Genomic DNA, 26,911 nt, shown 5'->3' with positions numbered 1-26,911 from the left:
GAGCAAAGGTGTGAACGCATTTTTCAAGTTGTTTTCGATGTTTCTGCTGGCTTTCTTTTATGCTATTGTGTGTTGCACGTTTGGCTCCCGCCCACAAAAATCAGTGCCAGAGGAAAACAGCCGCTCCCGCTACTGATTGGCTCCGCGGTGCGCTCCAATCACCGCGATGTAGTGACTCTTCTCCACACAAACCCGAGCGGGCGACTAGTAAGGTTGTGACAAATGTAGAGAAAACGCAAACAGTTTTTGATTTGTTTTGTTTTTCTAACTGGATGTACTCCTTCTGTTCGTGAGGACTAGAACAAGGTGAAGCAGAGGATTAAGAAAACGACAGCCGAGTAGTGGTCTAAATGGTCAGACTCGGAAGCAACAAGGGGATTTGGGACGATACAAGGACACATTTCTTCTCTATAAATACGATGGTGATGTTTATTTGATCCGACGACAGCCTGGAGATTTGAATAAGAATGACGGTCCTTGTGAAAAAGGTGCAGCAGGTGCTCTACGTCCTGCTGCCGTGTGTACTCCAGCTCTGCTGCGCTCAGACTCAAGGAGGTGGGCATAAACACCCGCACACACATATTCACACACGTTTATTTTTATCATCACCCTGGGAGAGGAACGATGAATACCCCCTCTCACTTCCACTTTAGTTAGAGGTAATCACCTGTCCTCGCAGACCTCAGATCCAGAACCTGTTCTGCATACTTGTTTGCTGTGAGTCACCTGCACCTCTCCCACGGCTCGATATGCTTTATCATGTTTGTGACAGAGTGGCCCAGCCTCTTTGCCTTACTGACAGCCAAATGTGCATTTCTTTAATAGTTCCGCAGTTGCAGTGGTTATTAAGTAAAATATCGCAAAGTAAAAGTGCCCAAACTTTACATGGATGGCAACAGTTTGCGGTGTGAAGTAGAAAAAACACGAGTGCTGGTTTACTGCCTGCTCTTGGCATAGTTAGGCTAATCTATAAAGGACATCACACTGAAACTGATCATATCTTAATGTGTGGGTTCATATAGGGCAGTTATTTTCATTAGGGAATCATCTGTCAGGGGTTTTTTTCCCCCTCTTCTGTTTAATAGTTTGATCATTTGTATGATAAATTTCAACAGATGTTCTCTTCAAGAATAATGACACTTTTATTACCACATAATTAATCGTTTGACTAGCTCTCAGAGTAACACATAAGCATTAAACGTCATATAGGTGTATGGGAAGTAAAGGTAGCATAGACTTAAAGTGCTCTCATACATGAAACTGTTAGTTGTTTGCCGTGCTTGAGTGATAATAATGAGAACTTTATTTTTGTGGCACTTTTCTAAACACAAAGTTTCAAAGTGCTTCAGAGTTTGAAATTATAGAAGCTGCACGTTAAAGATGTTCACGTTCCAACATACAGAAACATATTCAACCACAGGGACACACATTCATTCCAACATATAAACTTCCACTCACGCAAAAAGACCTAAACCAGCGATGTCAGACTCAGTTTACGTCGTCGGGCACATACAGCCCACTTTGCTCTGAAGTGGGCCCGATCAGTGAAACGACATGATAAACGTATAAAGAAAAAAGTTAAATGCACAGACTGACCTGCATTTATAAAATGTAGTGAGTAAGACTCACTAATAGTTGAAAAACAGGAACTTTGGTGTAGTATAGAAGGGCATGGAGGTAGGCAGTCTTAATTAATAGGAATTAACTTGTTAAAACACAATTAAAAGATCAAAATCTGTGCACTCTCTTAAATCTTCTAAAGCCGTCCAGTGGGCCAGATTTGAGTCTTTGCTAGGTCGATTCTGGCCCCCAGACCTTATGTTTGACAGCCCCGATGAAAACTATGGCCCCAGAGTATTGGGGGGAACATTAAGGGAAAGATGGCTTATAAAAATGAGTTTTCAGCAGTTGTTTAAAACAAACCACTGATTCAGTGCTGAAGAAGGCTCTTCCAAAGTCTGGGCGCTACAACCTGAATGCGCGATCACCTCTAATTGTAAAGTAAGAGCATGGAACAGTCAGGAGATCCTAATCAGATGATCTGAGTGGTCTGCAGTGGTCTCTTTAGATCTGTTACAAATGCACTCTGTCACCACTAAGTGTTTTGATACGTTTGAGTTTTGATTGGAGTCCTGAAGGAACGCTGTGAACTTTGACTTTGTGTTATTGCTTTTGCCAGCTTTTACAGGTGAATTTCCAGGTGTGTCTCTATTCAGTGTCTGAAAAAAAACAATGCTTGGCAGGTGCTGTTCACTGACTTACTGTGTAGTCATCACCGCTACCCAAGAAAAACAACTCATGAAAGTGTGGGAAATGAAATAATGGAAATAATTCACTGCTTAATTCCTTTTGGCCTGGTTATTAAACACATGCCATCATTAATATTTTAAATAATAGAGAAACTAATCATAACACTGGCCTGTGGTTTGTTGGCTGCTTTCTTTGTCCTTTTTATGTCAAACATCAAAGTTGCTTTCTACAATATAGCAAATGAAATGCTGTTCACACAGTCCTTTAAGCACAAAGCTTAAAAGACAGCGTTACATAAAGCACACTCTAAGTGAACTGTACTGCTGCAGCCAAGTTGTAGTACTTGCATTTTTGGATGCAGTTGTTGCGCCAAGAAGAAAAGCAAGGAATTTTCTACTCTGAATATCACAACCTTTGCAAAACAGTCTCTCAGGTGTATCAGAGAGGGGTTTTCCTTTAATATTAGGAGAAAAATCTAAGTCTTTAAAAAAAAAAAAAACAAGAACCTTTTAAAAATTGCACTCACGCAGGTGTGACCTGACCAAATAGCTGATGTGTTGAAAAGCAAATATGCTGTTGCTCCTGTTGCCAGAGAGCAATGTTAAGCAACCTTCTGTCTTGGTATGTTCAGCAATGCTTTGTGGAGCACAGAAAGAGTCTTCCAATTCATTTACACACAATCTGTGCCTCGTCAATACCCCGCGAGTTGCTCAGTTGCCTGTGTTTGTGTTCGCGCGCGCACGCGCGTGCTCACTTGTGAGTTATGCAGTAATCTCTGTACGTCCTGTGCCAAGTTTCTGTTTACCTCATCGTCTCAGCTGCTTTTATTGGGCTTGTTTATCTCCTCCTCCCTCTATTCTTTTCTTTCGCTGTCTCTTTTCTTTTCAAATACTGAATCCTTGGTAACAGACAAATGAAAATAACAGCTAAACCCGATCCGTGCTGCGTTTTCATCGTGTGTTAGGTTACCTGTCAGGACAATGACGCCACACTGAAGTGAGTTCACAGGTCGTGCATGCTCGTTAGTGATGGATTTAAGTAGGAAGGCTGACCCCAAAGAGTTGGGGTGACAAACAGAGAGCAAAGTGTCGGCTGCGGACAGAGAGTTTTGGGTGCACATCTTCATACACTACGACACTTGTTTTGCACTCTTTCAAAATGGGGCCATTGTGTTCATGTGTGTGTCAATGTGTGTGCATTGACTCTAAACCCTCCACCTCATTCTTTTTTCTCTCTCCATCATCCATCTGCCAACACTGAAAGTCCTCCTTTGATAGAGGAAAAACCCACTCAGCCTGTTGAGATTTTCAGCTCCTACAGCTGCAACTTTGTGCACCTCCTGTATGACAGACATACCACTTTGTCGCATACAGTCCTGCATGCGTACACACCGGTTTTTCCCTTTCTAGAGGGCTGTGCTTATGCGTGCTCTATATAAGTTACTGGGTAGAAGGTTCTGGACTATATGTGTAGAGGTGTTGGCAAGTATTTCCCAACAGGCAATTCAGACATTGTCAACCACTGATAGCACTTTGCAGCTCACAGGGTAGGGCAGACAAAGAATTTGACCTCTGAGCTGCGCGTGAGCTTTCAATTATTTTGATTTTAATTAGCAAAAGTTTCCAAATAAGTTAAAAGTTGAAAATCCAATGTGTAAAAAAAAGCAAAATATGAAAAGGAAAGGTCTCAAGAGGAAATAAAAGTAGAACTGTTTTTTTTTTCACTTGTTGCAAAACACAGACTTATAGACTTTTGTTTGGCTTTATCTTCACATGATAACTACAGAACTACAACTTTAATCTTAGACTAATGCATGAAAACTCCCAACTTTCCCGCACTTTCAAATCTCCTGTGTGACTGCTAAATTGTCAAGGCCAGTTGAGCTCCATATTACTGAGATGACAGCAGAAAACAGTGACGTAAACCTTCACAGATTTTATTTTTGGGAACTTCACTCTCCCCCCAAGTTTGAAACGTAGGCTTCCTGTTAAAGTGTTTTGTCAGTCCAAGCCGAGTAAACCCTGATCACATAATCAGGGCTATTCTCCAAGACTTAACAAAGCTCCTCATGAGCCAAAGAGAACATTTAACAACTGTTTGCACAAGCTGAGAGTGACTGCACTGTGAGCAATCACATCTTTATGTCTAATATCTGCAGAGTTTCACGTCACTTCACCATTAATGTGTTTAAGCTGAACACAAGATGCTGCTTCTGCTGTCGTCCCAGAATCCCTGAACTGTCCTTGACAGTTTGCAGGTGTTATGAGTAAGACATCATTTTCTGGAAAGCAGGATAAACAAATACTCGTCGTTTCTGTTATATTGCATTGGTGACAGGAGCTTCTGAGCAAGATATCTAAAAATAACTGTAAAAAGCAAACGCACACATGATGGCTAAACATCACGCAGAGTAGAAGTCTGTTTTTTTCTGATTTGAGCCGTTTCATATTTTTAGTACACTATCTATCTTTTTAGAAGATAGTGTTCTCAAAAACACAGTAAAGCGATCCTTATCAGGACTTTATGACATGCTCTTTGCAACATTGTATCACACAAGTACACACGCAGACACACACTTTGACCTGTGCAGCGTGCCTTTGCTGTGAGGTTAATAATCATTAGTCTTTCTATGCCCTTGTTGATCCTGTTGTTCTGCTGTTACTGTAAGTTTGTTTCAATACAAAGTAATCCTGTGATAGTCGTCTATATATCCATGAGTACACTGCAAGCACGAACTGCTGATAGTTAATTTGGCATAAACTGTAAGTAAATCCTGTAAGTAAATCCTGAAAATAACAGGTGTCTGACTTTATTAAGTATCACTTAATCCAAGCAGCAAGAATCCTCTCTCTTCATCTAAAATGGCTTAGCTGGCAGGAAATGCATGTGATTGATACATTGCGACCATGAGCATGTGGGCATTCCTTTTAAAGTTTTTCTTTATGAGATTTTACATCATTGTTGTAGTGCAGTTTCTCATCTTTCAACCACACAAGATGTAGTGAAGTTAATAGGGAGTGCTGTTAGTTATTAAAGCTGGGATTACAGGTCATCCCAAAGGTGTTGGATCAGGTTAAAGGAAAGCAAACCAAGTTACCGGAAGCACTCTATAGTTTAAAATACAATAGTATGACCTAACTGTGTGTTGGATGTGCATAACGCCGCCATATCGTACATATGTCTGTGCAAAGTATTGCTTTTCTATGAGTTTCACATCAGTAGCCACGCTCTGTTCACCGTCCGCGTTCCCGTTCTTCCATTTTCTCTCAGCAGCTTCTCTCCCGTCTAACATTTGAATAGCAAAGCAGCCTTCAAGTGATGTTGAATGGCTAAAGTCCCACAGACCATAAACAAGGCCTTGTATTTTTTGGGCATGCTCTGCACAATCCTTAGCTTGTTTCTCACTGTTACAGTACATTTATTCATATTGAGCGCACCGAACACAGTGGTGTGTAGTAAGTGGCATAAAGCACACTTTGTAAGGAATTATGCTGTTGACTCATTAATGATTCATTAGAACCTCTGTGGGATTATTTGTGTTGTGATATAATTGCTCAATCACCAGTGAGTGTTTAGCAGTTTTACCCACTTTATCCCAACTGAGTAAATAATGTACTCAGGACAATAATATATTCACACGGTGCATGAAATGTACAGTACTGCTCCTGAGTTTGGGATCACTTAGAATGCTTATTGTTTTTAAAAAAAACCACTCACACACATTTGTTTATATTTATATATTTGTAAGACATGAAATTAACCTGAAATGTTGAAAAAATCTTCTCATGAAATGAGAGGATCCAGCAACCACTGCTTTGTGTTAACTAATTCAAGTTTATCCTGTTTAAAGTAAGCATACATTTGATGTGTTTTATAAATTAAACATGGATGGATGGCCTCTGTGGGTTTGTTTATAGTTTAAAAACTGCTCTGAAACTTGCAAGTTCATCTTTAAAATCAAGCCAGAAAAACTGTGAACAGATGCATAGATATAGATATAAAAAAGGTTTCCACCAAGTAGCTGTGTGGTGTCTGTTTGTCAAACTAAAGACTTCCACTTTCTTTTCTGAGAGGAGCCAGTTTGGTCTATCTGAAGGTAGTGGCACGCAGCGCCGGCACTACTGCTTCATAAGTCAGTTTTTTGGGATTATTTTAAGACTGCAACCAGTGTTGATGTCATTACCCAAGAAAAGTAATGTATCGAACAATTTCACCTGAAACTCATTGACACATACACACACCAGTTAACTATGTAAACCTATAGGCTAGAGTCAAACACACCAACACAGTGAGGAGACAGCCCAAAGCCACTCCGGCCACTCCACAGCCACACAAACACCATCATTTCTAAATATGTTTCTTCAGTTGACAGAACATGTCTCTGCTGTGCTAACGTGAATGGAAAGTGTTTATTTTTAGTTCATCAGTTAAACTGTTGAAACTGAACATGATAAACTAGGTAGCGCAGTGTGCTGAAGGTTGTGGAAAATGGCCTGCTGTATACAGATGTGGATAGCCTTTTAAAAATCAGATGATTAATGAATTATTACAGCGTTTATTGTCATTCCCAACTCTTCTGGTTATTTTAAATGAGGACACATGTTTTTCTGTAAAAAAGAAAAACTTTTTAAAACTTTTTTTTAATCTAACAACCTTTGCTTTTCGCAGTGACCGTTTGTGATGGCACCAAGAACTTTCTGAGCACGACTGGAAATTCAGAGATCCAGTACAACTTGATGAAGACGAGGTACAATAACTGTGACATTGTGATGGGCAACCTCGAGATCATCATGACGGACCACACCAGAGACTTCAGCTTTCTGGAGGTGAGGTTGCAAACATTACGAACAACAAGCCAAGAGAGAGTTTGATTACCGTTATTCCTTTCACTACAAATGTGTCACTGACAAGATGAGTAAGGATGTGAATCAACCATTTTCATTCACCCAGGAGAACACAGAAAGTCAAAACATGTTGTGTTTGATCGCTCTCTGTAATGGATTTTGTCTCAAATCCAGAATGAGCTCATTTATGCCCCCACTCCTATTGTGCTAGTCATGCCACTGGAGTCACAGTGACTAACTCAGTAAGCAAACACGCCCCTGCTGATTTGTGACCCTGATAACAATTTGATTGAGCGGAAGAATTGACAAACTGCATTTTTCTCTTCCTTGTTCTTTTTTTTTGCCTCGCAGTCTATCAAGGAGGTGACAGGGTACATCCTTTTTGCTATCAATGAGTTCAGCCGCCTCCCACTGGACCACCTGCGCATCATCAGAGGCAGCACACTGTATGAGGACCAGTATGCCTTGGCTGTCATGGTCAACTATCAGAGGGATGGAGAGCATGGCCTTCAAGAACTGGGTCTGACTCACCTCACAGGTACACAGAGAGTCACTCATTGATGTATAGAGTGTGTTTAACATGTGGGAGGCTGGATTGGAGCAGATAAGAGGTCAAGTTGGATGTGGCACTCCTACTGTTGGAGCTCCCACACCTACACAGTTGAGCCACACCTTTAGAATACCGGTTGTTGAAACGCAGCAGTGTGTGTGTTTGTGCCCGTGTGTGCTTGTGTGTGCAGGAGTGATGTGAAGTCCCTGGAATGTACCATGTGTTCAACCGCTCAACTGCCAGTGTAACATGAGCTCCAGCACATGATACGTTTGCTGTGTAGTAAACAGAGAATGGCAGAGTTTGATAGGATGAGTCACAGGCCTGTTCAGACTTGCTTTCCTAATTGTACTGCCCCATTTACACCTATGTGTACCTTCTACAGAGATCCTCAGGGGAGGAGTGAAGATCATCCACAATAAGTATCTGAGCTACGCCCCGCAGGTGAACTGGCTGGACATAGTGAAGGATGGATCAGCCCAAATTATGATAGAGGACAATGGGCCTGAAAGTGAGTGCACAGGGTTGTAACTACACACATAGATATGAGCGTCAGCTACGTTTAAGGATGGGTTCAGATTTCTGTTTCACTATAAAGCAGTTCAACAGAAATTCAGCTCAGGTAAACATGGAACTTTAAACTGAAAGAGGTAGTTGTTTTTCCAGTCTTTTCAGTGCTTATTTCCCTTTCTGTGTTACTGCCTCTCGGCCAAATCTCAGTGAAAGGAGGAGAAATCACTGTTGAGGAAAATTGGAGCAAAAAACATAGGTACCTTAAAAAGATCCACTCTTTGGAGTGCATATAATAGATGTATGTTGTCACCACAACTTCATCCACTGGTTTGTGAAAGCATTAGACAGTCTGCGTCTTGTTTTTAGGAGCCAGAAGTGAATCAGTTTGAGCCCACAGGTTGGAATCTTAAGCTAATACTAGCAAGCTTAATGTTAATGTGCATCCATAGACTGATGCATTGCATCACCCAGACACAAATACCTGCTAATTGTACTAACATACAAATAAAATAGTAGAATTTCACTCCACAAATTGATGCAATTAACCACACAGAAACCACCCCCAAAAAACACCCAAAAAGGTGCAAACCCGACAAACATGGTAAAGAGGACCATCTGAGGTGACACCTAGCAGGCACGTGGTGGTCTAGAAGCCCCTGATCTCAAACTTCAAAGCCTTAAAACAATTTAAACATGTGAGTCATTTAAAAAAAAGCACAAAAGGCCAAATTAGTTCTAAAGACAGAAACCACTTTTTGTTTAAGCCTGTAAACATGTTTACGCTGGCGAAACAATTTAAAATGAACGTCTTATTGGGGTTAACTCGCACTTGGATTCACCCTCAACTGGCCATTAGAGGAACTGCAGGCTTCATTTTTCAGTGCTGCAAGTTGCATCTTGTAACTTGTGAGGTTTCATTTTTTGCTTCTGCTGAACTTTGGATCAAAAACAATAACAAAATCTCAACTTTTCCTTTAATTTAAGACTTTTGTTCTGGTTTTGCTTTGAAATACGGAAACTAATAAAGTTTTTATCTCAGAGCCTTGTCACAAAGCCTGTGGAGACGTGCCATGCTGGGGCCCAGGAAATGACACATGCCAGATCTGTGAGTGATATCAAACACCTTTATCTTTAATGTCTTTATTTTCCACACACTGGTTACCTTGTGATGCCTTTGAGATGTCTCACACATGAGTCATGGCTGCTGCCAGAGTTGTTCATTTACATCTATTATTGCACATTGTTAATAATATACGTAACTTCAAAGTTAAAAGTTTAATATGCATCTACGGTACAGTTTTAGTTTCACGCCAGGTTTTTACAAGCCTCGACTCTCTTACAGTGACAAAGACCGTGTGCGCCCTCAGTGTAGTGGCCGCTGCTTTGGTAGAAACCCGAGCGAGTGCTGCCACGTTGAGTGTGCTGGAGGTTGCACTGGGCCCAAGGATACAGACTGCTTTGTGAGTCCAAACCTTCCACAGGCTTTAATGATAACATATTTTCACATGTTGCAGTACAGAAAACGCAGATGTAAAAATAAAATGTTCCTCTGTTATAAATTGCATTTTGCAGGCCTGCAGGAACTTCAACAACTCAGGCTCCTGCGTGCCTCAGTGCCCACAGACTGTGATCTACAACAAGCTTACATACAGAATGGAGCCCAACCCCAATGCCAAGTACCAGTACGGCTCTATTTGTGTGACCCAATGCCCCAGTGAGTCCCACACATGACAATATTCACATAAACTCAGAGTTTATACATAGTTTCTTCCTATAAGAGTGCTGTTTTTATATATTTTTAATCATTGTTATAACTGAGCTGTTCAGCTTTCTTCACAGTGTTTACTGAAGGCTTAACGCAGTCGCTGACAATCATTTATGAATTTTTTCATATGTGTTTTCTGTTTTTTTAATAGAAAACTTTGTGGTGGATGGCAGTTCATGTGTGAGCAACTGCCCATCTAATAAAATGGAAGTGGAGAAAAATGGTGTGAAAACATGTGAGCCCTGCAAAGGCCTCTGCCCTAAAGGTATTTCATGCAGATCGAACTACTACTAGTTCAAGCTCTCTCTACAGATACCTTACAGCTTTACTGTTATTAACTGTTTCCTTCTTATCTTTTGGGGTTTTTTCCCAGTTTGCCATGGCACAAGCTGGACTGATTCAAACAGGGAAACGGTCGATGCTCGCAACATAGAAAGTTTCATAAACTGCACTAAGATCCAGGGAAGTCTTAACTTCCTGGTGACGGGAATAGAAGGGTAAAATAAATCTTTCTTTCATAAAACGCAGCAAAGATTTAAATTGTAATATTCGACGTTTTTGCAACATGCTTTTTCCTTTTACTTATTTATTTCATTTTTGCTCAGTGATCCCTTCAACGACGTACCACCCCTTGATCCAGAAAAACTGAAAATCTTCAACACGGTGGAGGAGATTACAGGTGTGTGTATGTGTGTGTGTGGAGGGGTTGTGCTTCTTTTTTTTTAGACTGTCACTTAAATTGCTTTTATCTCTTTATGTTATTTAATGCCATTTGCAGTCTGGTTGAGGCTTCTGAAAAACAATCTCTCTGTTTTCAGACTTCCTCAATATCCAGTCGTGGCCTGCAAACATGTCTGACCTGTCAGTCTTCTCCAACCTCCAAACAATTCGGGGAAGAAAACTTTACAAGTGAGAAACTGTTTTTTTGTTTTTGTCTTTTCTGCATTGTTATGCAGACAGAGTATTTGCTGGACTATAAATGTAATTTTGTTTTTTATTTTCTTTGTTATTTCTAATTGTTATCCTATCTTGTTATCCTGTTTAGAGGAGTGATTAGTAAAAGGTACAGTAAAGATTTCACATGCTCACATCTCTCTATCTCCTCTTAGAGCCTACGAATGTTCTGTCCGAATCAGTGGTGTTGGTATTTTTCACTATGATTTTTTCAGGGATAATTCAGCACTGGGGTTGTTTGGTTAAGCTGGCCGTGGGCACAACTTTTTAAAGCTGGGAGAGGCAGCATGGTTTTGACATCAATTTGACAAAGAAAAAGCTTTTCAGGCTGGTCTCAAGCTTCAGTAAATGAGAGGAAAGGAAGATGGGGTATATCAGAGTACTTTTACCTGGGTTTAAATCCCGTCTGAAACCAAAAGCACTAAAGCATTAAAAACAAACCTGTTCAGCCTTCTCAGCTTTAATGAGTTCACATATAACTAAAGAATTTACCAAAGTAGATTCTACAAAATTGATACCACAGTATCAATTTTGTTGTAGTATTTCCATGCACCATGTAGTATGGTGCATGGAAATACTGAAGATTAAACATGAATATGTTTGTTGGCTGTTTGTCTTTGTAAGTACACGGGTTATGCAATTTGAAAAACATGACATTCAGACACCGAATCACTGAATTCATATTTTTTCTAAACATTATCAAAATAAATAGATTGTGGTGATAAACCTCTCAAAGAAAACACACTGTGAAAGATTATATTACATCATTAAATGTGATCAGGAAGAACAACAAGAAACACAAAGTGCCACACTGCTGGATTTTGTGCAAATACGGCTAAAGTGCATGCTTAATTGTGTTTGTAAACCTTAAAAAATAATGTCTGAAATCATGTTCTTGAAAATTGCTAAACCTAAAAGAAATATGGCTTTCAATGTTCACTTTGATTTTGTGGTATTTTAAACAAAATTGGAACAATTTCATCCACTTTCTGACCTTTATTTACTTCCTGCTGTTCTACAGGAGCTATGCACTCCTGGTGGTTAAGATCAATTCTCTGACCTCGCTGGGGTTGCGCTCGCTGCAAAACATAAATGATGGTGCCGTGTACATTAAAGGAAACAAGAATCTCTGCTATCATGATACTGTCAACTGGACACGGCTCTTAGGCTCCCGTCCACAGAAACGTTCAAAGCTCTTAGACGTCACCGACAACCAAAAGAAGGATGAATGTGGTGAGTGGGGGCGGACCATTTAAAACTTGCAAGACGTGATTGTGAACAATGGCTGTGCTCATAACATCGTTTCTGTTTTGGTTGCGTCCTTAGTTAAAGAAAATCATGTGTGTCACCCGCTGTGCTCCTCTGATGGCTGCTGGGGTCCGGGCCCAGACCAGTGTGTCAGCTGTAAGAAATACAGCAGGGGAGGAACCTGTGTACCAGACTGCATGTTCTTAACTGGGTCAGTATTCACAAAATGACGTATAAAGCGGTTATTAATATAAAGCTTTAACGGTGTAACATGTATGCAGGTTGTTAGAGAGTGAATGACAAGAGGGAGTGGTGTTAAAGAAACAAGCAGTGATTTAGAGAATTGATATTTTCTGATAGTTTCAAAAAGAATTTACATTTTAAAGCACAAATACTGTTCGAAGTGCCACATTGCTGGATTATATGCAAATACAGATAAAGTACATGCTTAATCGGGGCGACCGTGGCTCAGGGGGTTGGGAAGGGCACCTGCAACCGGAAGGTCGCCGGTTTGATCCCCGGCCTCTCTGTCCTGGTCGTTGTGTCCTTGGGCAAGACACTTTACCCTACCGCCTACTGGTGTTGGCCAGAGGGGCCGATGGCGCGATATGGCAGCCTCGCTTCTGTCAGTCTGCCCCAGGGCAGCTGTGGCTACAACCGTAGCTTGCCTCCACCAGTGTGTGAATGTGAGCGTGAATGAATAATGTCATTGTAAAGCGCTTTGGGTGCCTTGAAAAGCGCTATATAAATCCAATGCATCATTATTATTATTATTATTATTATCCACCGTGCTCTCTGTGCACAGATCAGCAGGGGAGACAAATCAAGTAACTGACTCAAATGCATTGCCGCCCACTTCTAGTGGGTTATAAGTGAAGACTAAGAGGGATTACTGTGTATAGGTCTATACATTGTTAAGGAAAATCCTGAGCATTGGCCCTAAGATGTGACTAATGTCTGCTGTAAGTCTTTGAACTTGAATAGAAACTGGGTTTATGCCTTGATTGCAGGAAGCAGAGGGAGTTTGCTACTAAGTCAGGGGAGTGTCTGCCCTGTCACCCTGAGTGTAAGGTCCAGGAGGGGAAGGAGACGTGCACAGGCCCGGTATGTTTGACTTAAAACTTCTAGAAGGAAAAAGAAAACAAAAGAACTGGCATAGGGCTTCTGCTGCCACCTAGCGGCCTTACAAAAAATGGCTGTACACCATAATACCACTCACCTTCAACTCTTGCAAAAACCTTTCTGCTTTTATTCATCCCTTTTTTTTGTCTGCAGGGAGCAAATAAATGTCTAGCTTGTGCCAGCCTGAAGGATGGCCCACACTGTGTCTCCATGTGTCCTGAGGGTGTTATGGGGCAAGAGGGAACCATCTTTAAATATCCAGACAAGGAGGGCAACTGTAAACCTTGCCACAACAACTGTACCCAGAGGTAAGTACAAGCAGAATGATGTAGTTAGACACACGCGATTTGCTTCTTTAAACTGATCCCCTGTGTTTATTGTGTTTAGGTGCACTGGTCCAGGAATCGGGGACTGTACAATATCATCTCGGTACATTTCAGGGTAAGTTCTCCTCTCATTCTGATATATGCTGTATGTAATTTTGACATTCAAGTATTAAGAGCTGACACTGTGCCCCTTTTCTCCTCTGCCTTTAGGCAAATGACCACGGCCATCGTACTGGGAGTGATTGCCCTCATCTTTGCTTCCTTCTCCATTTTCGTGCTGAGTATTCTCTACCGCCGAAGTCTCGCTATTCGTCGCAAGCGAGCCATGAGAAGATACATGATGAATAGCGAAGTCAGTATCTGTATTCGAGTGTTAGTGTGCCGCTGTGCTTGTTTTGGGTTTGTCATAATGCATGCCCCTGTGTGCCTGCAGAGTTTTGAGCCCCTGGAAGATAAAGGGACAAAATATGAACCTCGGACCCTTAAACCTTCGGAGCTGCGTAAGATCAGGCTGCTGGGTAACGGAGTGTTTGGATCAGTCCATAAGGTACTTGAAGAGACAGATTCCTATAAAATGCTCCTCTTGCGCATTTGGCTTTTTATTTAACAAATTATGAATCTCTCTCTACATCTCACAGGGCGTTTGGATTCCTGAAGGCGACACAGTGAAGCTTCCTGTGGCCATTAAGACAATTGATGACCGCAGTGGTCGTCGGACCTTCTCTGACGTGACCGATGTAAGAAACATGACAAAAAGAAGAAATGTGCTAAAGAGATATATTTTCAGAACCAATTACTCACTGCCTATGTAGAACCACATGCCAAGCCTCTAGGCAATGAGCATTTGACACTGAAAGTATGGATTATACAGATTTTTTTTGTGGAGCACCTCCTTTAATACCATAAATCTCAGTGATTGTTGACACTGAACGAAATCCCTAATGATCTACTTATTTGGTTGCTACAGCACATGAGGATGATGGCAAGTCTGAACCACATTAACGTTGTCAGGACCCTGGGTATCTGTCCCGGTAACAGCCTGCAGCTTGTTACCCCGCTCAACAGGCAAGGCTCGCTGCTGGCACATGTAAAGAAAAATAAGGGCAAGCTCAGCCCACAGAGGCTGCTCAACTGGTGTGTTCAAATTGCAAAGGTATGGAAGAAAAAATGCTTAATAATTTTTGTTTGATGTCAAACTTTTTTTATATATATGTATACAATTTGGTTTATTCCTCCAAGTACTTCACCACCATTGTTGCTCTCTCCTGTCAGGGTATGAATTACCTGGAAGAGAACAGGATGGTTCACAGGAACCTGGCTGCCAGAAATGTACTCCTGAATGATAATTTCACTGCCCAGGTTTCAGACTATGGCATTGCAGACCTGCTCTACTCTGATGACAAGAAGTACTATTGCAACGAGCCCAAGGTCTGTTTTGTTTTTTGCTTTGTTTTTTAGCAGAAAACGTGACATCTGGTCACACTTCTTTAAACAGTGTTAAATACCTTGCACACCTTAAAACGTGCTGTTTTCTTTCAATGACTTGACTGCTTGTTCTGCTGTTTTTACTCAAGTAACCAAGAGAGAACTTTTTTGTTTACCCTCTTAGACACCAATCAGGTGGATGGCCCTGGAGAGCATCTTGTTTCGCAGATACACTCATCAGAGCGATGTTTGGAGTTATGGTGAGTTTTAAAGCACTTTACCAGCGCCAGATTGTTTCATACTCACGTATTAAAGTACGCAAATTTCGGAGTCAGTATAGGAGAAGTGTAAATGCAGGCCGCACTAAATTCCTCACCCTGCTTTAGGTGTGACAATATGGGAAATGATGTCTTATGGAGCAGAGCCGTATTCAACGATGCGACCACAGGAGGTTCCCGATCTGCTGGAAAAGGGCGAGCGTTTGCCCCAGCCTCAAATTTGCACCATAGATGTCTATATGGTCATGGTTAAGTGTGAGTATCTCACTAGTATTTCTCATTTTCATGTGCAAGCAGTAGTACAAATACCAGTGGCGTGGACTGAGGAATTGCAAAAAAAATATGTTGGACTGAAATGTCTGTGTGCCATTAAGTTTTGTATACATTCATGGAGGTCAGAAGATGATTCAGTTCATAAACCTCTGATTTTTTATCTGCCACGTCCATTAGGTGTGACATATGAATAAAATGTTAAAACTAATTTGCACATTTTAACCTGACAGACAGTAAAATAAATATGAAAATGACTGAAAGCCACCGAGTATTAAGTAGGCTGTCAATTCTTCATTTTGTAATTGGTTCCAATGCCCTTTTATGACTCTCCAGGTTGGATGATTGATGAGAATGTCCGTCCAACATTCAAGGAGCTGGCGAGTGAATTTACCAGAATGGCCAGAGACCCACCTCGCTACTTGGTGATCAAAGTAAGACAGCTTCATCACAGTACAGTAAAGTGGAGCTTCAGTTAAAGCTATGTGTAGTTTGCTTATATATATATATATGATTTGCCTTGTTTGGCCAGGAGGACTGTAGCCAACAGGACTCATCCCCAGATGAACCCGTCCAACGAAGTGCAGACCTGGATGACTTGGATGATGTAGATGTCAACCTTGGGGACCCGTTGGCAGATGAGAAAGAAGATGACTTGTCTCCAGCCAACTACTACATGGCAAAAAGTCTCAATCGTTACTCTAGGATGGACACTCACAAAGTAGGGCATACCACTTTCCTCTCAACTTAGTGTCAACTTTATAAATCATATTCCTGGGCAAAATACTGAACCTCAAAATTTCCCCAATGCACGATTTTTTTTTTTTCCAAGTGTTTAATGAACTTGCATGTGTGTGTGTGTGTGTGTGTATGTGTGTGTGATATCATCCATTTACTGTCTGTTTTTTCTTATAACAGGCGATTCTTAATCCATCCAGCGGAACTGGATACCTGCCCATGACCTCAGGTGTTGACAACCATACACAGGTGGATAAAAGAGGCTTTTGTGGTGTTAAACCAATTCGTAGTGTTTATATACATGACCAGAACGAGTTCACTGAAGATTTCTGCTGTTACCAATTTGCTAATAGAGTTCTGATTGTGTTTTGTTGGGTAGGCGATGTGGCAGTCACGCTCTCGGCTAAATTCTGCCCGTACTGTGTCCGAGAGCTCGGAAGGCTGCGGCACAGGAATGGAGATGGAGATGGGCGAGGACTTCCCCTTAGCAGGGAGCCTGAAAAGAAGACGTCATCGTGAGGACAGCGCTTACGTGTCGCAGAGAGACAGCATGTCCGGCGGGCCACCTGAGACTCCCTCACCAGAGATGGAAGAAGAAGATCAAAATGGATATGTGCTTCCTGGAGGGAGCCCGGAGAGAGGTGATACCATAACTGTTAATTTACAACACACTAACAGTTACTGCTTGGAAATGAGCAGCAGCCCTAGATGATTAGCTGTACTAAGCCAGCTGTTTAAAATACTTTGTCTTTATAGCCCCAAAGACAAAGCTAGTCTTTGTTGTTTACTGTTATCTGTTTCTTTCAGATACGCTGCTTTTCTCATCGCGAGCTGCTCCTGGGAGGATGGGAAAGTCTCGTTCGTCAGAGCTCCTGGACGACCCAGATGATGAAGAATACGAGTACATGAACAAGCAGGTGTGTTTAACACCTGTATCACTCAGGCAAGGCAGCCAGTGGCTGAAGCCGAACAAGAAGCGAACCTCTTCAATGTCATCACACGTGACAGCGTCCTCATGTGACACCGCTGTGTCGATGGAGGTCAGGGGAAGCTACACCAGGAGCAAGGACAACTCTGACTCCGAGCAGCAGGGTTCCAGTGAAGTTGAGTATGAATACATGGACATCAGAGGCGGCGAAAAGCTGGAAGGCCCACCAGTACGTGACCCTCCTCCTCCTCCAGCTCCTGTGAGGATGAGCAGCAAGGTGGAGGAGGAGGAGGATGAATACGTGGAGGACAGTAACTATCATTACACAAACAGGCAGCCAAAGCTACGACAGGCTCTTCAAGACAAGAAAGAGCTGAATGTAGAGGGGACAGAGGCAGATGAATACGAGGATATGGACTGCTTTTCTGCCCCACCACCTGGTGGAAATGGTGTGGTGTATCAAAACTTACAGAGGGAGGAAAATGGGGCAGCAGGGCAAACAGAGCAACACCAGTCTGTGCGGGCCGGAGTCAGGGTCACGGAGTCTGCTGTCGGTGACAGATCTTTCGACAACCCAGGGTACTGGCACAGCAGGATGTTTCTTAAGCCCAGTGCTGTGCCGACATGAAGAACATTTTAAATCTCATGGACTTCCCTCTCAAACACAGTCATGAAGGATCCAAAATGAGAAAAGCGACCAAAAGCCACGTTAAAGATGTAGCATGTAACAAAATGTACAAAACCCCCCAAACAACACGTGACTATTTTGCAGCTTTGTCCTTTGTTATACACCAAAATTGTTTTTATTATGCGATACAAGCTATATTTTTGTGTTTACATTGTAAATAAAGAGATTTCAGGTAAAAATTTGTGACCATATCATTTGAAGAATCATTTAAAGATGTTTACTCAATAAAAATATTTGGAATACCTGGTATGGAACTGCAACATTTTTATTTTAAATGAGCTGGTGAACTGTATAATGATGCAAAGTGTGCAACCTGTCAAAGGGCGCACATCTAATTACAGATTAACAAATATCCTTGGCTGAGCTATAGACATTTGCTCAAGTGGTGAATGCTCCCACAGGAGAAATATAATTATTAATTTTTCATTGTTCTCAGCTACAACTGGGGGAGAAGTCAGTTACACCCTGTAAAAGGTTGTAGAAGCAAAAAAAAAACCATAGAGGAAAAACCCACCACCCAAAGCCTCGGTGAACGGATCTGGTTTGATCGACGCATGGAGATTATGTCAAGAAAACTTTCTTGACAAAAAAAAACAAGTTCTTGAAGCCAGTAAGAAGAAGTGGGGTCTTTTTCCCCCTTAACAGTCTAATAATCTAATATGTTGCCACAATATCATCCGAATAATCTTGGCATCCCGTAGGACTTCCAGATACAGACAGACACACTATTGCTGGACAAGCAAAGAAAGAAGGCTGTAGTGATAGATATAGTTATACAGAGTAATAGCAACACCGGGAAGAAGGAACACAAGAAGTTGGAGAAATACCAAGGGCTGAAAGAGAAGCTACAGAAGATGTGGAGGGCGAAGGCAACAGTGGGCTTTGTGGTAATCGGAGCACGCGGGACAGTGACACCCAAACTGGGCGAATGGCTCCAGCAAATCCCAGGAATGACATGTGAGATCTCTGTCCAGAAGAGTAGTCCTAGGAACAGCAAAGATACTGCTCAGGACCCCCAAGCGCGAGCTTGAAGGATAAAGATCACATGAGTTCAGTGCACTTCATATGTTGCAAAGGCTTAGATAGATAGATAGATAGATAGATAGATAGATAGATAGATAGATAGATAGATAGATAGATAGATAGATAGGGTTATTATCCAAAAACTGAGAGAAACTAGCTTCCGTGAGGTACTAGTGAGGTACTCACACTTAACTAGAATTACACCATTTGGCGAGCCGGTCGTTACCCTCGTGCCAGATGTTTCACAGCCATGGTTTAAACTGTTGGTAGCGTGACTTTATTGGCGGGCTGGGGTCGCTTTACGTCAGGGTGAAGTGGGAGGAGCCTGGGGTAGCAGCTTCGGCCAGAGCTGAGCCGAGCCGAGCCGAGGGAAACTGTCGCTGTCCAGAGCCGAGTAGCGACTTCAGACTACACTGCCAAGATGTCCGACGACGAGCAAGAACAGACTATAGCCGAGGATCTGGTCGTCACCAAGTACAAGATGGGCGGTGACATCGCTAACCGTAAGTTAATGTCAGTGAGTAACTGTCGGTGACTGGATGTGACGACCTGCTCTTTTCGGCCTGTCGTGCAGCAGCTAACATTGGTTCCCTACAGCAGCAACCATGTGGTTTACATTCGAAGCACACATATGCTATCACATCTAGCTAGCTAGCAGGTGCAGCCGGGTCGGTTGCAAGCTGCTTTTAACTGAATAACTGAGCGACTGCTCGGCTTTCTGCTATTGTTACCCAACAGCAGCGATAGGGTTTCTTACAGGCAGCTGTCTGTGTCACTAACTAGTGTGGGATGCTAACAAACCAGCTAGCTCAGAATGGTGACCGGTGTTCAGCTGTAAATGTCACGCAAACGGACACGAGCTGAAGCTCTTTTAAAATACGTTTGTTGTGACAGATGACATTCATGGTCAGTCGACAGCATGAAAGTTGTTCTAAAATTATTCACATAAGGCTTCTCTGTGCATTTAACGACCAGCACCTTGTGGTTTCATGATCACTGGTCCATTATATGATGAAAACACAGGAAACACCTGCATTCTGTAGATCTCAAACATCGCACAAGATGTATGGTTGCATTTAACAATTTAAGCGGTGATTAGGTCGAGGTACTTGGTCAGATTAATGCTGTAATGAAAAACAAACTTAAACCTATCCATTTAATCTATTTGCATGATTAGTGCAGTCAGGAGATGGGACATATTTGCTGTGGCACTATGTCATAGTACATTAAATGCACATCCTGGTCACCACAGTTTATATTTGCATTCTGTGTTTGTGAGGGGATGTTACAGTGGTGGTCTGGAGCTTATCCCAGCTGTCATAGGCATAACACGCTAACATGATCAGAAAAAAACTTCTAGTGAGCTAATGCATCAACCTGTTTGACTTCCCTCCCATCTCATGCAGAGGCTCTCCGTCTGGTCATGGAAGCAGCCAAGCCCGGAGTGTCAGTGCTCAGCCTCTGTGAAAAAGGTGACGCCTATATAATGGCTGAGACCGGGAAGGTCTTCAAGAAGGAAAAGGAAATGAAGAAAGGTGAGGCCCGCATCTGCCCGTTATGGGTTTTTGTTTTTTTTCTGAGGTGGACACATCAAGGAAATTAGATCCAGTAGAACAAACTGTTGGCAGTGTTTTCTGTGTCATTTCACACAGCATCGAGTAACTCGAATAGCAGCAGGGGCTTTAAAAACTAACATGATGACAGAGTAGATCTTCTAAGTGATATACTCCTCCATACTCCATTCTTGTATGGCTTTTTTGATTACATTTGTGGATCATTTCCAAATGAAGACTTGGTGGTTCTCTTCTCCCTCTTCTAGGCATTGCGTTTCCTACCAGCGTCTCAGTCAATAACTGTGTTTGCCACTTCTCTCCCCTGAAGAGTGACCCTGACTACACACTTAAAGATGGGGATCTGGTCAAAATGTAGGCACCATGCTCTGCAATAATGTTACCCCCTCCTTTCCCCGTGTGTCTCTAGTCTCCCAGTGTAATGTCCTCCCTACTTTCTGTGTGTTAGCTCGGCTTTCTCTTTGCTGTTGATTGTGTGCTTCATCTCTATGGTCTTGCCTTCTTGTGTGTACTGTGTGGCAAACGACAAGTAAGGTTTCTTTTTAGAACGGGTGGTATGTCGGATGTTAGCTTTACTGCCCGTATAAGTCGCTAAATCCCATATATGACGTCTTTCAAATGCAGTGTTTGGCTTTCAAAAAGAAAGTAGATTCATCTTAGTTGTTGCGTTGCCACTAATGTCTTTGTCCTCTGTAACGTCTTTGTGCTGTGTGTGGATATTCAGTGTTGTAAAGATGTTTCTTCAAGCGTCGTGATGGGGTTTTTACCCTTTTTTCTTTTTTTTTTTTTAAATGTGTCTCACTTTGCTAACCTCTTTCCTCTGCACGTCTGGAAAGTTTAATACAGTCGGTAATGCTGTTGCCTTGAATTCATAATAAGTCCTTCACCACATTCCAGCTGATCTACTGCCAAAAAAGAAACTCACCTTGGTTTATAGTTTCCATTTATTGCAGATTAAATTGTGCATTTTTGTCTGACCTTCTCTTATTATTGTAGTCCTCACTAAGCTAATTTTCCAAAGTGGAACGATCTTTTGTCCTTCCCAGTAGATTTGATCTGATTGCTTCCTGCATCAGTACTAGTAAATTTGACAGCCGGGTAGCACTTAATTAAAGGCATGATCTATATCCTACAGTTATTTAATTCTTTGTTTTTCCCTTTTCTTCTGATTTTGTGTAGCGATCTCGGAGTTCATGTTGACGGCTTCATCGCCAATGTTGCTCACAGCTTTATAGTGGGAGCCAGTAAGGTGAAAAAACAAAACAGCAGACATATGTACATATCACACCTTGGTCACAGTTTTGTGTCATCTCATGTGAGTCCTGAAGTCGTCTTTTTTCGGTTTTCTATATGCAGGAGAACCCCGTCACAGGCCGGAAAGCTGATGTGATCAAAGCAGCTCATCTGTGCGCAGAAGCTGCGCTACGCCTCGTGAAACCTGGTAACCAGGTACGTTTGAGTGTTTCGTGAGTCTTTTCCACGTCAGCTGTGATCGGGACTAATATTCTCTGCAGGGGTGTGCTCATCAAAACATCTAAATGATTTGTTGTAATTATTAATTTGGCACAGGTCTTACTTTTTTATGCATTTTTGATAAGTGGGAGAAAATTAATGGATGTGCAATTCACTCCAGTAGTGCTTCTTTGCTACTCTTTAGTCCACATTTTTCTGGCTTGAATACCATCATAAACTAGTTCTGCTCCAAACCAGGTGTGAACTTATTTGTGGTCTCAGATGTATTTTAACGGTCATCTCGTACAAGGATGTAATTTGGATGTGAAAGTAATTAATTTTCTCTGCCTCAGAACACTCAAGTGACAGAAGCCTGGAACAAGATCGCACAGTCGTTCAAGTGCACACCTATTGAGGGTGAGTTCCTCTAAAAACTTTTGTATTTTAATATGATGTCTGTCTTCACATAACAAGATGATGATGTGTGGGATTTATAAGATGTATGGGAATGTTTTCATGGAAACGGTTCATGTTTTAAGCTTATGGATTCTGCCCATCTCTTTGTTTTAAAGGTATGCTGTCTCATCAGCTAAAGCAACATGTCATAGATGGAGAGAAGACCATCATCCAGAACCCAACAGACCAGCAAAGGTACATCTTTGCAATAAAAATGAACAAAAGACAAAACCACCCTATTTCCTTCAGTTTTCTTCCACTCATCCAATTCAGGGTTATAGTTTGGGTGGAATCTATCTTAGCTGTAACAGTGTGAGATGCAGGGCACACCCTTAAAAGGTCACCAGTCTATGACAGGGTCAACACAAAGACACAAACACACTTTCATATACGTGTTCACACCTACAACCAATTTAGAACCATCAGTTAACCTAACCTACATGTTAGTCTCCCAAATCAAAGAGGAACCTAACATACACAAGATGCCACAAAGCTGCTGCAGTTGCAGGCACTTTTGATAATTCAAACATAATTACTTACAAAGATTGAATACAAATAAGAGGAACTGGGAGCTAACGCAAAAACAAACAGGAGGAGGAAGACTAAGAACTGACCGCTCAGTGGGCTGGTTCGGATTCAGGCTTATCTTCTAAAAATAATGTTAATAAACTAGTAAAACTGAAACAGGGCTGCTGATAACGCCCAGCTTAGGTAATAAGGCACAAAACTGTTAAAAGCAACTGAAGGAGGAAACGCACGTACAAAAGAGACTACTCTGTCTCCTCCGAATTTATATGAGGGCGGGTGAGCCTGCGTGCCAGGGATGAATGCAAGAGGAAAGAGCAGGGTTAATATGGATGATAGAAAAATGATAACCAGATGGTAGATGTGCACACTGAGCCGTGCATAACAAATGCCCACGTCATTTGAAAAGATTTTTTAAAAAAAATAAAATGCTGCATGGCCTCGTGACTTTTTTTAATAAATCCAAGTTCTCTGTAAAGACAGAAAACAGTCAAAGATCTTTCAGTTATTTTGTGCTTCAGGCTTGACTCTCGTATAACAAACTTGCACAGACATTTTCGCTCAGGCTATCTCACCACTGAATTTGATCAGTTTTGGAGAATCCCACTGCTGAACTTCATCCATCTTCCAGTGCAATCCAAAGAAATCTGCTTCGTGATGCTAACTCTTGTACAACTGTAGAAAATCTGGTTACATGACAAGAATAAACTCTTTCGGTATCTTTTTCAGTCATGAATTTAAAAAAAAGAAAGTTTCATAAATGTATATTCATGTAATGTGTTGTTGTCCAGTGCAGGGTAGGTATGGGCCAAGTTATTATTTTTGAATATTGGCATCGCCCCAGAATGTGACGGTGTGCATGTACGCAGCTTTTCTGCCTGTGTGATCGTGTGCCGATGTCAACAGCGGTAGTTGTGCTGCATTGGAATGAAAAATATTTAGAGGGAGATCCTCCTGAGTAACTGGAATGATTTTTGAGGGACTGTTTGTATTGTGGAATAAAACTGACACTCGCCATGTGTTTTGACTGCCTGCTCTGTATGTTGATTGCCAGGAAAGACCATGAGAAGGCAGAGTTTGAGGTACATGAAGTCTACGCTGTGGATGTGTTGATCAGCACTGGAGAAGGAAAGGTTTGTTGTTTTCTTCTTTCTTTGTGAACGAATGTTATGATTTTGCTCCCAGTAATCAGCACTGAAGTATTGTGTTCTATGTGATTTACTTTTAGGCCAGAGACTCGGGTCTGAGGACTACGATTTATAAGAGGGACCCGAGTAAACAGTATGGCTTAAAGATGAAGACCTCTCGTACGTTCTTCAGCGAGGTTGAGCGACGTTTCGATGCCATGCCCTTCACTCTCAGGTGGGAACGCCACACTTTACTTGTAGCCAGCTGACAGCGAGTTGGGTGCTAACAGCCATTTTTCATTCAGAGCTTTTGAGGATGAGGCCAAAGCCCGGCTCGGCGTGGTGGAGTGTGCCAAACATGAGTTGCTACAGCCCTTCAGTGTGCTACATGAGAAAGAGGGTGAGTGTCTTGGCTGTCTGCTAGACACGTTTGAATTATTCACAAGCTGTTAACCCTATGCCTGTGTCTTGTTCTCAGGAGAGTTTGTAGCTCAGTTTAAGTTCACGGTGCTGCTGATGGCCAACGGGCCTCACAGAATCACCAACGGACCTTTAGACCCAGAGCTGTACAAGTCAGAGCATGAAGTTCAGGATGCAGAGCTAAAGGTAAGAATGATAATAACAATATTAAATATATATACAATAAGTCAATTTCATTAAACGTCTTGTTCACGTCATGTCAAACTGTGTTGTTTCTTCTCTAGACTTTACTACAGAGCTCTGCGAGCCGCAAAACACAGAAGAAAAAGAAAAAGAAGGTAATATTTTATTATCAGTAGTAGTAGTACACAAGTTAATGTGTCAGATGGTGTGATTTGATATTGATATGGTAAACATCACAGTTTGGAGATATCAAAAATGACTATATTTAGTGTTTGCTGAGTAAGATGTTATTGTTGTGAAATTAAAGTGGTAGTGCCCTGATCGTTTAGCAGTAGTTTGCGGACAGAGATGAACTCAAGGAAGACTCATGTATGCTCATGCTGCAGTATTGTTTGGCCTGTTGGCCCTTTTAGCTGTGAAATGAAAATGATATAATGCTTTTAAAAGGTGTTATGGGTACATAATTGTTGTGGGGGAATCTTATTGGTATGTGGTTGTTAGGCAAGATAATGATGTCATGATATATATCGTTCAGCTATTGTGGATCTAAATTACTTGTTTTCATAAAATTAAAATGATAGGATGCTTTCATAAGGTGTTGCGGGTGCATAAAAGCAACAAAAAAAAAAAAGAAAAAAAAAAAGGATATTTTAGCCTGTCCCTAGGTGGTTGCTAGGTGGCAACTTGAAAGCATTATATTATGTGCGTGTGTGTGTGTGTGTGTGTGTGTGTATATGAAGTTCAGTAACTACATCATAAGCCCTCATAATCGGGTCATTCCAAACAAATTTTGGAATATGGTAATTTTTTTTTTTTTGCCTCTTAAGAGGGGACTAAAATCTACAACAATGTCTCCTTTAACTGATTGACTTATTTCCTTTGATCTTTAAGGCCTCAAAGACGGCAGAAAACGCAAGTGGACAGCCGACCGAGGACACAGAAGCCGCAGAATGAAAACTGCCTTTCCACACATGCAAGACTCCAAAGAAAAGCAAGAGAAAACATGACAAACTTCCCTGAACTCGCTGCCCATTCTCAACTCAGTATAGCCAGTTAAACTGATCAATTCATAAGAGCATTGGCATCAGTTGAATATTTGACATTCCTGTGTGAATTATTAACCCTTTACTGCATTCATGAAGAGGGTTACAGCACTGAGGATCCTACAGAATCTTTACAGATGGTTTCAGTAAATTTGTTGCTGAATGTTAATTTTTCTTTTAAATTTATAAATATATTAGTCCTTTTTACACTTGTATTGTTGGCAGCTGAAAACTTTACTTTTGAGTAGACTGGGGCTTACAAGTGGGCATTAATGGGAGTAAACTGGCCTAAGGTTTGTGAATTATACCAACAGAAACTTGCATCATATTTGTTTAAGGTGTCATATCATAGAATCTCCTGTTGTGTGGGATTTGCCACATTTCTCTTTGGCAACAAAGTTTCATTTCAGGAGACTTAAAACTGATTATATGTGTAAACAGACTTTTACATTCATGTGGAAATCCAGAGGTTTGATTGGCCGCCTTTAAAGCTCACTTTAAGTGCTAATTTTTCATCCACTTGATTATTAAGACATTTCTTAACCACGCCATGCAGTAAAGGGTTAAATTATAATTTTATCTCTCTCATTAATTATTACAATCTACAAATGATCTGACTGCAGGACCTGAGAAACACAGACATGCTTACAAATTGGTTTTTACTTAGATTTTATGTATTGGAGGTTTATTCTTCTATAATCATGACCTGAGTACATTTTTCGCTAAAGCTACGATGTTTTACCTACACTAGATTTTTAAAAGCAATAACAGAATTAGCAGAAGAGCAGATATTTTTAAGTATACAGGCAACAAAGTTGTAATCAGCTTGACCTAAGGGAACAAACTGCTACATTTACTGCCATTCCCCTTGAATTTTATGAAAAGAGAGAACTCTATAACTGTATGTTCCAGTTTAACAACAGGAAAAGGAAAAAAAGAAAACTTTTCTATCAGTGATTTGCTTTACTACATCATTTGTCTCGTGAAGCATGACAGCTAAAGCCGATCAGGTTTTAGGGAAACTCTTCTGGGTGTCTTCAGAGGAGTTGGACCATGCAGATCATCTCTGGTCAGAGTTTGATTTTTGAGATCTGGGATAATGTTGGGTCACATTTGTCAACAGGTGAATATGTTGGAAAAAAAAAATCCTGCTTTGTAGCTCAGTCATTGGGCAATGGACCTTTACATGAAATAAAAAAACATTTTCATACA

At 41.4% G+C, this 26,911-nt stretch overlaps 2 protein-coding genes and 1 long non-coding RNA gene across 3 annotated transcripts; 2 read left to right on the top strand and 1 right to left on the bottom strand.

Moving 5' to 3' along the window:
• Nucleotides 1-166: 166 nt before the first annotated feature.
• erbb3a (erb-b2 receptor tyrosine kinase 3a) lies at nt 167-18,146 on the top strand. The gene is given in 30 exon segments (XM_019358927.2): nt 167-555; nt 6,919-7,076; nt 7,446-7,632; nt 8,030-8,155; nt 9,197-9,262; nt 9,500-9,517; nt 9,520-9,617; nt 9,730-9,871; nt 10,074-10,187; nt 10,296-10,419; nt 10,528-10,601; nt 10,741-10,831; nt 10,968-10,985; nt 11,898-12,109; nt 12,203-12,335; nt 13,135-13,228; nt 13,400-13,554; nt 13,634-13,687; nt 13,783-13,924; nt 14,006-14,119; nt 14,211-14,309; nt 14,540-14,725; nt 14,845-15,000; nt 15,182-15,257; nt 15,384-15,530; nt 15,882-15,979; nt 16,078-16,266; nt 16,464-16,532; nt 16,663-16,924; nt 17,091-18,146. Coding segments are annotated over 30 exon segments (4,239 nt in total). The 5' UTR covers nt 167-467; the 3' UTR covers nt 17,840-18,146.
• LOC112846934 (uncharacterized) lies at nt 17,930-19,244 on the bottom strand. The gene is made up of 2 exons (XR_003220151.1): nt 19,109-19,244; nt 17,930-18,883 (listed from the first exon to the last, which is right to left on the bottom strand). It is a non-coding gene; the product is annotated as an uncharacterized LOC112846934 (long non-coding RNA).
• pa2g4a (proliferation-associated 2G4, a) lies at nt 19,219-26,911 on the top strand. The gene is made up of 13 exons (XM_003441467.5): nt 19,219-19,425; nt 20,329-20,457; nt 20,742-20,847; nt 21,673-21,742; nt 21,850-21,942; nt 22,299-22,362; nt 22,518-22,596; nt 23,981-24,059; nt 24,155-24,288; nt 24,359-24,453; nt 24,532-24,659; nt 24,758-24,811; nt 25,548-26,911. The coding sequence occupies exons 1-13, from the start codon at nt 19,344-19,346 to the stop codon at nt 25,608-25,610; spliced, it is 1,176 nt and encodes a 391-aa protein (XP_003441515.1). The 5' UTR covers nt 19,219-19,343; the 3' UTR covers nt 25,611-26,911.

This window comes from Oreochromis niloticus, linkage group LG5 (genome assembly GCF_001858045.2).
Source record: "Oreochromis niloticus isolate F11D_XX linkage group LG5, O_niloticus_UMD_NMBU, whole genome shotgun sequence".
Lineage (NCBI taxonomy): Eukaryota > Metazoa > Chordata > Actinopteri > Cichliformes > Cichlidae > Oreochromis > Oreochromis niloticus.
This window is presented reverse-complemented; position numbering and strand designations above follow the sequence as displayed.

Bases quoted from the DNA above. Each gene is read 5' to 3' on its own strand.
- pa2g4a (XM_003441467.5), top strand. From the start codon at position 19,344: ATGTCCGACGACGAGCAAGAACAGACTATAGCCGAGGATCTGGTCGTC. The intron at 20,458-20,741 runs GTGAGGCCCGCA...TCCCTCTTCTAG, and splicing joins GGAAAAGGAAATGAAGAAAG to GCATTGCGTTTCCTACCAGC. The intron at 20,848-21,672 runs GTAGGCACCATG...GATTTTGTGTAG, and splicing joins GATGGGGATCTGGTCAAAAT to CGATCTCGGAGTTCATGTTG.